Here is a 12222-nt window from a genome sequence, read left to right as displayed (position 1 = left end):
TTTTTTTTTTGTGTAGGAGTGGGGTTTTTTCAGTTTATTTGTGATGTGTATTTAAGATATACTAACACATACTCCTTCTCCAAAGTTCTAATTTATCTGTTGTTTTGTTTGCTTTTTTGCTTGGCTTTGATTTTTTTTTTTTTAAATTTTTTAAGTTTTTTAAACTAATACCTTTTGGGATCCCAATTTCATTACTGAAATTAAACGTCACCTAGTTGAGGTCTACATCAAAAACAAAAAACCAGATCATTAAATCACATGCCTACAAAACATACCTTTCAGACTGCAGTGGTACAAACTGAGGTGCATATTTAGACTGTGAGTAAGGACCAGGACAAAGCAAACCTGCTTCAGTCAGGAAGCACCCACTCTGAAACCAGGTGGACATCCATGGAAGAACAGTATATGTTCTCACCTTCCATTGCAAAAAGCTTGCCCAAAGGCTATCCTGAAAGCAGGAGACTTCTAAATATATAGAAAGAATGCATAGTCCCATATGGACTAATGACAACTCTCCATCATGACAGAGATATTAAAAAGAGTCAGAATCATTTTGCAAGGATCTTTATAAGTATGTCTGCCTTTATATATGAAAGTGTCCTTTGGATTCTGAATTGCTGAGCTTCTCTCTGGAAGTTAAACTGGGGATCTGAGTTTTCCTAGTGCAGATAATGTTGTGCTACTAAGGAAAAAGTGCTGTAATCTGAACTTGAGGTGGAATTTCTCTCACCTACTGTTAATCACGTAAGTGTTAGGTGCCTGGTCCAAGCTGGTGTCTAGATTCCTGTTGTAATCAGTGAAAAGAGAGGAAGCTACCTGGATGATCTATTGCATCCTGCGGTTTGTGTTAGCTGTTACTGTTAGTTAGCCGGCTAACAGACAGTGACTAACTAGTCACAGCCTACTGCTGCTAGTTGGCTGAAGTGAGGAAAATTAATTCCCCTCTTGAATTTTGCACTGTGATGACTTGGCTAGTGAATGTCTATGCATGTTTGTACGTACACGTGGATCACTGTATTGCACTTGTGTGTACTTTTGGCACTTGCAGAGACCACACACTGGCTTTGTGGTCCTACCATGAGTCAGTGGCTGTAGTGTCTGTAGCTACCAGGCTGCCCTGTGCCGGTACACTTATGCAGGATGACACATGCCATGAGCTCCTCTCCTCCTTGTTATGTGAAGGCTGTAAAAGGAGCTGTGTACCTCAGCAGCTCTGTGCTAGGCCACTTACTGGCAGAGGAGGGAGGCAGTCCTTTTCTGAAAGGCTGGTCCCAATGCTACTTCAAGAAATGATGACGTCTGAGGTAGAAGCATCTAGTGAACTTGATCTGGTTGGAGGTCACCAGCAGTATAGAAACTGTACTGAGCCAGCCAAGCGTCATAGCCTCCTCTGCTAAAAGCATAAGTAACATGTGCCCATGGTCCATCATTCGTGGACACTTATCCCTCCCCATGAGACATCAAAGTGTAGAAGTGGCTATAGCTATGCCACTGTGTTGGAAGCAGACCTGTATGCAGGTACTGCTTTTGTTTACGTGGTTTCTTGTGTATGTTCTACAGATGTGGAAATGAGAAATCTAATTTCTTTGTAGGCCACCCTTTTGATGTAGAGGTGTTTGAGGATCACCTTTGGTTTTCGGACTGGGCTAGGCCATCACTAATGAGGGTGGACAAGAAGACCGGCCAAAACAGGGTACGTCTTCGAGGCAGCATGCTGAGACCCTCATCAATGGTTGTAGTTCATCCTTTGGCGAAACCAGGTATACTGCAAAAATTAAGCAGTCATTCCCTTCCAGCCTCCTCTTGTTCACTGATATCACTAGAACAGATGTCCCTGGGGAGATGATTATCTTCTCAGAAACAGGCTCTGTAAAAGGCCTTGCATAGTCAGACTGGCATTTATTGAAAGCATCATCTGGGCATGTGTCCCAGGAATGCTAACAGGTTTTGTATATTTATGATCAAGCCCAAGAACAGATGCTGATCAATTGCCACAAGGCTACCATAGTCTTCTAATTCCTATTTATCCTAGTTTATTAGCACCCCTCACACACACAAATGATAACAAATGACATGGAGAAAGATTTTGTAAGATTTATTAGTTTTGGATCAAATAATTTGATTTTCTGTTGGGAACAATCTCCCTGTAAGCAGAAAAAAGTAACTCAATAGACCAGGATTGAGAGAAGGTAATCACAGGTTCCCTATGCCCTTGCAATGTTCTTTCAGGGAATGCTAGGACTCTAAATATTAAAGGAGAAATAATGAAGGAAATTAAAAAAAAAAGTGATACATTTATAAGACAGAGAGTATGTGAATCTGCTTTCCGGCCAGAGGCTAGGTGATAATATATGCTTTATATATGTGTCTGGTTTTAATAAAAAAAAAAAAAAAGGATGTTCTAGTTTTTGTCAGTCCTTATTCTTTTCCCAACTGCTTCAACTCTGCACAGCTAACAGGAGATGTTGACTGAAGAAGCAGCTTGTTAAGTTGCCTGTTTTTCTGCATTAGGGGCAAATCCTTGCCTTTATGAGAATGGAGGCTGTGATCAGATCTGTGAAAACAATTTTGGAGTTGCCCATTGCATGTGCCATCCAGGATTTGGGAAAACTCGAGATGGAAAAACCTGTCGTGCTCTGGATGCTTCCAACACAACAGCAGGTACAATCCTCCAGTTCCAAAAAAGACCCTCTCCAAACCCTTGAGGATCCTGACAGAAAGGAATGGAAAATATTCACCTTGCTATACATAATGAATGATGGTTTCTCTGAAGAATGAAAACACTGGGATGTTGTCCTGAGACAATAACATGTTTTCTGACCATTGTAATTTTCCCCTTGGCTTATTAGCAGTAAGAGAGATGTGTGCAGTGCTAGCAAGTATTGTGAGCAATGAGTTGCATTCCTTGTCTTTTGTATTTGAGAAAACCCACCAGTGAGTGGTTTTAGGAATAATTTGAGGCCAGACACAGGCTAGTCTGGGAGTTTGTTTTGAAAGGAAACCTCCATGATTATTGGAAAGTAGACAAGTGATAGAAAATGAGAAAGTTAGTTCAGTAGATTTAAATAGTCTGTGTCACTTTTTTCTTCTCTTTTTCAGGAAGCATCTCTGTGCACGAGGGGGTAGCACCAATGCCAACACCAGAGACCTTGCTCCGGAGCACACAAAGCAGTGGGATATTCAAGGGTACAGAGAGTGGGGAAAAGAAGATCAGCATTTTGTTGATGGCTGAAATCATGGTATCAGGTAGAGTCCGATGATTTTCTTCCTTTATTTACTGTGGGGCTCTGGACAGGTTTATAGAACAGAAAGAAATCATAGGCCTGAAAGGAAGAAAGGCTCATTGTCAAGACTGGTGGCATTCATGCTCTTAACCCTCTTACAAGAAGTTAGCACTGCTTTTTAGTTTGTTTGTCTCCATGTTCCTTTGCTATGTCAACAAAACTTGATAATATTATCCAGGTCTAGAGAGCAAACATTTCTAATTTGGAACACTTGTGAAAGTCTCTCCCTCAGATTTTCTAAGTATATTAAGTACAAATCTCTGAACAAAATTGCAATAAAACCATTGAATTCTACATACGTTCAATGACACTAGATCATGAAATTGTACAATAGGTTTTGCATACAATATTCAGAAATCCTGATACTAAACGACACTTCAACTCCACCTTGACAAAGACGACAGCCCTAATGATTGTATTGGCTTGCCATAACTAACCCTGGAGAGCTATGTTTCAAACTTTGACTGTATGTTCTGGTTTTCTTGTTAGTTTTTTGCTTGGTTGGTTGGTGGGGTTTTTTATATACAGTACTGTCCTGGTTTCAGCTGGGATAGAGTTAATTGTCTTCCTAGTAGCTGGTATAGTGCTATGTTTTTGAGTTAGGTATGAGAAGAATGTTGATAACACACTGATGTTTTCAGTTGTTGCTAAGTAATGTTTAGACCAAGTCAAGGATTTTTCAGCTTCTCATGCCCAGCCAGCAAAAAAGCTGGAGGGACACAAGAAGCTGAGAGGGGACACAGCCAGGACAGCTGACCCAAACTGGCCAAAGGGGTATTCCATACCATGTGACGTCACATCTAGTATATAAACTGGGGGGAGTGGAGGCGGGGAGAATCGCCGCTCGGGGACTAACTGGGTGTTGATCAGCAGGTGGTGAGCAATTGTATTGTGCATAATTCATATATTCCAATCCTTTTATTATTACTGTTGTCATTTTATTAGTGTTATCATTATAATTAGTAGTTTCTTCTTTTCTGTTCTATTAAACCATTCTTATCTCAGCCCATGAGTTTTACCTCTTTTCCCGATTTTCTCCCCCATCCAACTGGGTGGTGGAGGGGAAGCGAGTGAGCAGCTGCATGGTGCTTAGTTTCTGGCTGGGGTTAAACCACACAAGTACCTCCTTTGATTGGTCCAAATGCATCTAGTGGCTTTTTTGGTTTTGTTTATGCTATAGATCAAGATGACTGCACTGCGCTAGAATGTGACGTCAATGCACAGTGTGTTTTGCTGGAAGATGGTGCTATGTGCCAGTGTTTGAAAGGATTTACCAGGAGGGGGAAATCGTGCTATGGTAATACAAGACATTAATACAACCTTCTGGAAAACTGTAGACTAGGGGAGAGGAAGAAAATCTGTATTTTCTCACATTGGCAGCTCTGCTGCATGATCCATCACAGAAAGGTCAAAGGTATTGCTTGTTTTGAAAGAGATGATGAGCAGAGAGCATGTGGGATGAAATGGCTAATTATCACATGTCTTATTTTCCCCTGAGTCATGAGTGTTAATCCTATTAATATTAACAAGCAATAACGGTGATAATAGAAATAAAAGGATAATATATTTGTAAAAATTGCCTAATTAGAAAAGCTTAGTCCATAGACATGATAGTTGATGTATAATTCAGAAGTATGTATTAAGGAATCTCTTAAAAATTAGTATTCCTGATGTAATGTTTACATAAAAGCGCTGCTCTTGTTTCTTTCTAGTAGTAGAAAAAGACTCTAACAATCAGACAACACATTGCTCAGAGTGGTCTTTAAGTTTTTGGACTTTCATACAACATAAATGGAAGCACTTTGTTCTCTCATAAAGGCCAAGACAGGAAGGCATTAGGAACAATTTACCAGTTGGTGGCTGAGCGTGAAGACTCACAGGAGTCTATGTTGCTATGGAAAGGAAAAAAAAAAAGGAAGGTGAAATGAATGTAATTTTTTTTTCATTGTGGTACCTTTTTTTTTAAGCTTATGTGTTCTTTCTCAAAGCAAAGTTTCTCTCTAAGTAGGGTTTAAGAATATAAGGCTAGTTTTGAATAGGATCATTCCCTCCAAATGGGAATTTTTTTTTTAAGCAAGAGGTATTTGTGGAACCTCTAGGTCTCCAGTTGAAAGTAGCTGGTTGACTGTCTTAGGCTCTTTAGAACATCCTCATCAAATTTCATACCAACAAAAGACCACAAAGCCCTTCTCTTCCTATTTGCTTCAGATGCACAAATGACAAGTGACAGAATAGTCTGAGGGAGATTCATTATGTAGACATTTCTTTATATTGATTTACCTGATGGTTTCATGACCCATGTGTCCCGCCTCCTTGTTTTGTCTTGCAGATGTTGATGAGTGTGCTGTAAATATGGACCACTGTAATCGCAATGTGTCGGGCTGTATCAATACGGAAGGGGGCTACGTCTGTAAATGCCTGGAGGGCTACACTGGAGATGGAGTCCATTGCTACGGTACGGGCATGCATGAGGGCTGTGCTGTATCTGGAAGGCTGGGGCAGGATGAATGAGCAAGAGACATGTCTTATGATTTGAGCTAGCCTTGCATCAAGCTATGAAGCTGTCAAATGAGCTCTTCTGGTTCTTTTTAAAAATCTGGTAGGGGCGTGGACCCTAATAGTGGCTCCTCCAGACAGTTGACATTTATAATTTCTTCCTTTTTTGATTCTTTCCTTCCTGTTCAAAGCGTGGCAACCCCAGTAACTGATCAATATGCAAAGCCCGTAGCTGTCAGTGGATACCTCCTCTCAGTGTTTGCACTCCTTTTAGTAGCTACAGCAGGAGAGAGAGGAGGAGTGCAGGGGAGGAGGGAAGTGGAGGTGAAGCAGTAGAGTTTTATTGGAAATCGTTGCCTTGAATATAAACGAAAGCAGGTATTGAGTGTGTCATAATACTCATCAAATAATTCCAGGTCTGTTTAATAGGCATGAGGTTCAAGGTGTTGACACTGACAACTTGAGTACATTTAGAGTCTTGTTAATAATCAGACCCACTGATTTTTCCCATCCAGCTCTAATGCCAGGTCTTTACTTCATTCCCTACATTTCTTAATTTTTTAATCCATTTTAGCAGTAAATATGATGGAACAGGAAGTTTTTCCCCCCAGTATTTGACTAGCACACAGTTTGTTCAGAGCTTTATGAGAGTCTTGGCTTCTCTTTTGTCCTTTCTTTTTCCTTTTTCCTTTATAGCATAATTCAAAGCCCATTAAATTTGACCCAATTCTTACATAGTCTTTATTGGGCTTTGGTTCCTCGACACAGATAAGGATGACTGAAAAATTAAGAACAATATCATTTTTATGGGCAGGGTGTGGAAAGTATCAGAGACAGGAGGTTCGAGAAGGCATTCTGCGTACACTGGTCAGAGATCCAGAGCTCAGGTCTTTGAGGATGTTTGCAAGTGCAGGCAGAAGTGACAAGCTCCTCTTGCTGTCCCAGTACCACCTACAAGGCATGTCCCCAGGCAGCCCTGGGATCTCACTGTCTGTGGTATCATTGCTTAGCTAGAATGATTGTGGTACCTACCACTATTATTGAAAACCAGTCCATTATCTTCCTGAAGTCTTTGAGTCCAGAATATGGTAATATATATTTTCACAGTATTTTATAAATGATGCAATGTTGCTATGATGTAAACAGAATTCAAACTAACTTCGTATTTGATGACTTGAAATATACTATAAAAACCAGAAAGTGGAAAGTAAGTGATTTTATACACTTTATACACTGATTCTATATTTTAGACACCTGCGTGCATGCACAGTGTCCAGAAATGTGTCAGTACATCCAGACATGGTACAAGATGAGTTCATGTTGTGTTGTTGAAATCACATTTCTTGGAACACGCTGCAACAGTTTTGTTCCTGTATTTTTGCTTCTAAAATTGCTCTGAATTTTCTATACTGTTTTGGGCCAGACCCTGTTAATTTTACTGTAGGAAAAGTCCCAGTGGTTTAAGCAACAATTTCACACAAATTGGGATGATAGATCTGTGATTTTGTTTTCCCAAAGTAGATCTGGCACATGTATTCTGCTGACAGTTCATAAAATGCATCAGAGGCTCCCAAACTCTGGTATGTGAACCCTTTCAAAGTTCCCACCTTTGAGGGGGTGCTTAGGCAGGTGCCAGCCCAGGGGGTGAGTGCCAGCCTGGCAGGAGCTGCTGCCATGGGCTGTGCTAGAGAAGGTGTGGAAGCAGGGCGAGGGTGTGCAGCAGGACATGGGTGAGAGGAGTATATGAACATAACACAGGCTCTGAGCCTGGAAACTCTTGTTGTAATCAGGGAGTCTCTTCATAGTAATTCAGAGACTCGCTTCATTTAAGTGTTTACACAAACTGGATAAACCTATAGGTTTCTAGACCCTTTCCTTCTGTCTAAACTTTTTGTTTAGGCTGGACCAGGCGGGTGGTACAGCGGTGGGCAACTCCCCACTCCCAAACCCTTGTGCTGTCTTAATGCAAAAATGCCAACTGACAGTACTCTAGTATTCATCCAGGGTGTGAGCTATGACTAGCAATGCCAGGAGAATATAAGTACAAGTAAGTCTTCTCTTCAACTCTACTGTACTCATTACGTGTCATGGGGAAGCTTTTCCTTCCTTCTCCTAATGGAGATCTTCTGCAGCAGCATAGTATGCTCTGAGTAGCTGGGCAGGCTGCGATTACTTGATGTAGAAAGTATGCTGGTTGCTCTTCCATTATGTTTTCCATGAAGGCATATCTGCAGAGGGAAAGTCTTTGGTGTTTCTCCTCACTGCCAGGAGACTGTAATGCTGCAACTGCTGCCCTTTTAACTGATGCTCTGAGGCCATTTCATTCTTCTAACTGCAGACTGTTTGGGTGACAGATATTGATGAGTGCAAGACAGGGTCCCACACCTGTGGAGAGAACATAACCTGCACAAATACGGAAGGAAACTTCACTTGCTCGTGTGCTGATGATGCTTCTGGAACTGGCATCGGTTGCAGTGAGTAAATGGAGTGAGCAATTAAAAAGGAAGTGACCCTTGACTAGGTACTGTGCTCTTGGATAAATTTTTATACCTGGAAATTAAGGAAGCCCTGTATAGTGACATACTGGGCAGCTTGTGGATCCATTTAGCCTTGCTTTAGGAGGCTGTTCTGAGGTGGGCTAAGGAGACCAGATTCGAGTTTAGTTTGGAAATATCTACCTTAAGGTTTAATGCTAATTTTTACTGTCTAAATGTAATGACACATTTATCTAGTGGCCTTTACAAACAGCAGCAGAAGTAAATGCTCCTTGGAGGTAGCATTTTTTGGAGGTGATTTCAGTCTGTGTAATTTTCCAAACTCTCCGTACCTTCTTTCGCTCTGCAGAAGGCTAGCACAAAAACTGAACATAATTTAAGTCCCATTTAATTCTTCAGAATAAGCTAGTCTTTCAAGCCAATTTTTCAAAAGGGCTCTGAAACTCTTTAGAAAATCTGATTACCAGTTTAATGAAGGGAGCTGCTGAAGTTTCAGCACTAGTGACTATCTGACCCTCATTTCAGTGCCTCAATGTGACAGCAGCATTCTCTGAAAATGTGGCGCTAAGTGACTCATCATCTTACTCTGTGTCAGTCCTCTTCATCGGGGTGAATTTTACTCAGATCAAGTGACACTCTGATGACGGAGGGACACTGTGTGATTGTCACAGATTTGTTTCTGCAGAAAACCAGAAGGAAATTATGGCTTTTTTAAGTAGAAATCCTATCAGGATCCCCACCCCCCTTTTCAGTTACTTAAGTTTTCAGTAGTTTCAGGTGCGACTCAGGAAATGATGATTTTAAATGATGCATGACTTGGAAGTAATGCCTTCTAGGTCGCTCAGCTGTAAGTCTGATCCCATGTCTTCAGGGATGTTAACACACTGTTTTAGTTCTTTGCCTAATAAGCTCTTCTAGCAAGTTGAAATTTTCTTTGCAGAATGCAGTCACACCTGCAGTTCACTAAAATCACTCATCCCTTTCCATTCAGGCTCTTTGCCATGGCAGTTCTCCTGCAAATGAAATTTTAAAAAACAAATGTCGTTGAAGGTCATGTTGCAATAAAACTGGTATGAGTCATAAAACTGATCCCATAAATGTATGAGAGCGATTAGGAGCATTTCTGCTAAGCCATACTGCTAGAAATTCTTTGCCATGTAGATGTGTCATGGTTTAAACCCAGCCATCATCAAAGCACCACGAGGCTGCTTGCTCACTCCTCCCTGCCTCCTCCAGTGTGATGGGGAGGAGAATCAGAGAGGAGAAGAAAAAAAAAAAAAAAAAAGAACCTCATGGGTTGAGATAAGGACAGTTTACTGGGACAGCACAAGGAAAGAAGTGACAACAACAACAATAGCACTAATAAAAGAATAGACAAAACGAGTGATGCACAGTGCAACTGCTCACCACCTGGATCCCAACACTCCGCCACTTCCCCTGCTGAGAAACCACCCCCCAGCCCACTCCCCAGTTATATACTGAGCATGATGTCACATGGTATGGAATATCCCCTTGGCTAGTTCAGGTCAGCTGTCCTGGCTGTGCCCCCTCCCACCTTCCTGTGAAAATTAACACTATCCCAACCCATCCCAGGACAAGGTGTTTTGTTCTGACCTATAGATTTGCTGCAGTATGAAAGTAGGCAAGAAAGCGCTCCTTTTCTGTAAGGGCATGTTTGCACTGTAGGTCATGCTGTGCAGATATATTAGAGCTACCTTTAAAACTAGGTAGTTTGGATACCTATGTAGGTGACAGTGTGTGCAATTCAGAGCAGGCTACAGAACCCTCTGAAGAATTGGGTCAATAGAGTTCCCTGCTTCCCCAGTGATGCTGTTATCTGTACCTGAGCTAGCTTGAAACAATAAAAAATGTGATCTGCAGTCACACACAGATGCAATCAACTGGACGGCAGCAGAGTAGAAATAATCTGCATAAGAATGATAAGTTGCATGTGAAAACTTCTCAGTCTGAGAACCAAGTGCATGAAATACAGTCACCCTTCACCTGTACATCTGACTGGTATTTTATGCATCATAGAGATTTACGATACCCTAAAGCTGCATAAGTTGCAAAAATAATTTAAGCGTAAGTAACTAGACAGCCAGTGCAGTTTTTCTTCAGACCTGTGCTCACACATCTAAATAGACAGAACGCTGCCAACCACTGTGGGTTTTTTGTTGCAAATCTAGAATCAAGCATATTTAGTATTTTGTTCTAAAGTTCTGTGTGCCTAAATTTGATAAGCAACGTAAGCAAATAGGTAAAACACAAGTAATTGGTCGATATTAGAGATTTTTACCTACTTTCCTATCTTGAAGTCCTGGAACTCTTTTGTAAGATCATGTTGCCAATGCGGCCAAAAGTTTTACATGTCCTTGTGAAATCCTGTGTTTCAGAATCTACTGTGTCCCCCACTGTTGTCAGCAATGAATACTCCACACACCCTGTGCAAGGTGATATTGTAGGATGCCCTCCTTCGTACGAGTCATACTGCCTCCATGGTGGAGTGTGCAATTATGTTTCTGATCTGCAAGACTATGCCTGCAAGTAAGTACAGAAATTTGTATTGTCTGTGCTGATGAATGGTATCCTTAGGGCTCAGTTGAGTGCAGACATGAAGTGTTTGTCCATAAATTATCTGTTCATCACTCATGCTAGCACTTATCATTAGACTCTGTTCTTTTCTGTAAGTGATCACTGTAAGTTTCTGTAAGTGGTCACTCCATTCACACCCGTTACAATTAATAGTAGGATTCGATTTGTTTCCTAAGCACTTGATTCTTTGCTTTGGAAATGTGAGATAAGTTGTTAAATGACTTAGTGCTCATAGCTTTATGGAAGAGGTGCTTGCTCTCTCTCCTTTTACGTATCGTGCTGACTTGTACCTCGCTGTTGGCCTTGCTGCTCATGTGTAGCATTCACTGGGATGGAAGAGGACAGCTCTGTCTTGTCTTCTCTGATTGGGACCAGGGAGGAGAAGTCTGGTGTCAGCATCTTCCCTTACAGTTTGAAGAGTCTTGATTCCTGGCAGAAAGGGTACAACATGATGGTCCTCTTAAAAACAGGGAAAGTAGCAATGAGACGTCAAAATCGAGACCTCCTTCCTCTTGTCGATATTTTTGTGAAGCCTAATTCCTGGTTCCCCAAATGCAGTTACTGATAAAAGCAAAGAGAATCTTATATCTCCAGTAGTCAGCCTTGGTCTGGTCAATGTGATGGCCTAGTCCCATGGTGTAATCATTTCTTCAAAACCATTAGTGCTGGAACTTAATTGTGTAACTTGATTATATTTGAATCTCTCTTACATCTTTCTTCAAAATCAAGCATAGAAGTATTTGCAGTGGGACAAATCCAATACCTGCGTCCTCCCCTGGGGTCTCACCTGGTAAGTGAGGACCTGTGCAGGGGATGGATGCTGTTCTGTAGTAGGCAAATCTCCCTCTGTGTCTCAGTAACTTGGGTGGCCATGGTGTAACCCTGGAGTGAGGAGAGCAAGCTTTGTGCTGAAGGGTTTCTTTGACCTACCATTCCTCCAGATCTACCTTGTACTGCACTGCAGGAACCTCTGTACCAGGCCATTCCTGCAAGCACTATCAAATCCTAGGCTTTCTTATTTTTAAATATGGGTGGTCTCCCTTACCTACAGACCTCTGTACCTGCAGGAATATGAAAAGAATGTCTCTCATCTACATACATGGGAATGAAGTGGATGCTTTGTGCCATGGATCTCCTAAGCTCGGCAAAGCCATTACAGGAGATGAGACTCATGGTCATCTCTGGTATATGTTATGAATTTTTAGTGTAAATTTTAGAGGCATTGATAACTATCTTTTTTTCACTTCATTGAGCTTCTCCTATTGAAACTGAAGAGTCTACAACTGCAGAACTTTCAAATCGGATCACATCTTTTTTTCTTCTATTTGTTAGGTGTTAGTGCAGAATAAGAA

The 12222-nt window shown here is 41.3% G+C and overlaps 1 protein-coding gene across 4 annotated transcripts in view; it reads left to right on the top strand.

Moving 5' to 3' along the window:
• EGF (epidermal growth factor) overlaps nt 1–12222 on the top strand; it is a 65408-nt gene that overhangs the window by 40322 nt on the left and 12864 nt on the right. For 2 of the 4 annotated variants that reach the window (XM_052774577.1, XM_052774592.1), the window contains exons 15-21: nt 1593–1760; nt 2512–2661; nt 3100–3246; nt 4465–4581; nt 5614–5739; nt 8135–8254; nt 10672–10822. In XM_052774577.1, coding sequence (XP_052630537.1) covers nt 1593–1760; nt 2512–2661; nt 3100–3246; nt 4465–4581; nt 5614–5739; nt 8135–8254; nt 10672–10822 — 979 coding nt within the window. The remainder of the gene's footprint in view (nt 1–1592; nt 1761–2511; nt 2662–3099; nt 3247–4464; nt 4582–5613; nt 5740–8134; nt 8255–10671; nt 10823–12222) is intronic. The other 2 variants (XM_052774582.1, XM_052774597.1) reach the window with 2 other exon arrangements.

Source organism: Harpia harpyja, chromosome 2 (assembly GCF_026419915.1).
Source record: "Harpia harpyja isolate bHarHar1 chromosome 2, bHarHar1 primary haplotype, whole genome shotgun sequence".
Taxonomy (NCBI): Eukaryota; Metazoa; Chordata; class Aves; order Accipitriformes; family Accipitridae; genus Harpia; species Harpia harpyja.
This window is presented reverse-complemented; position numbering and strand designations above follow the sequence as displayed.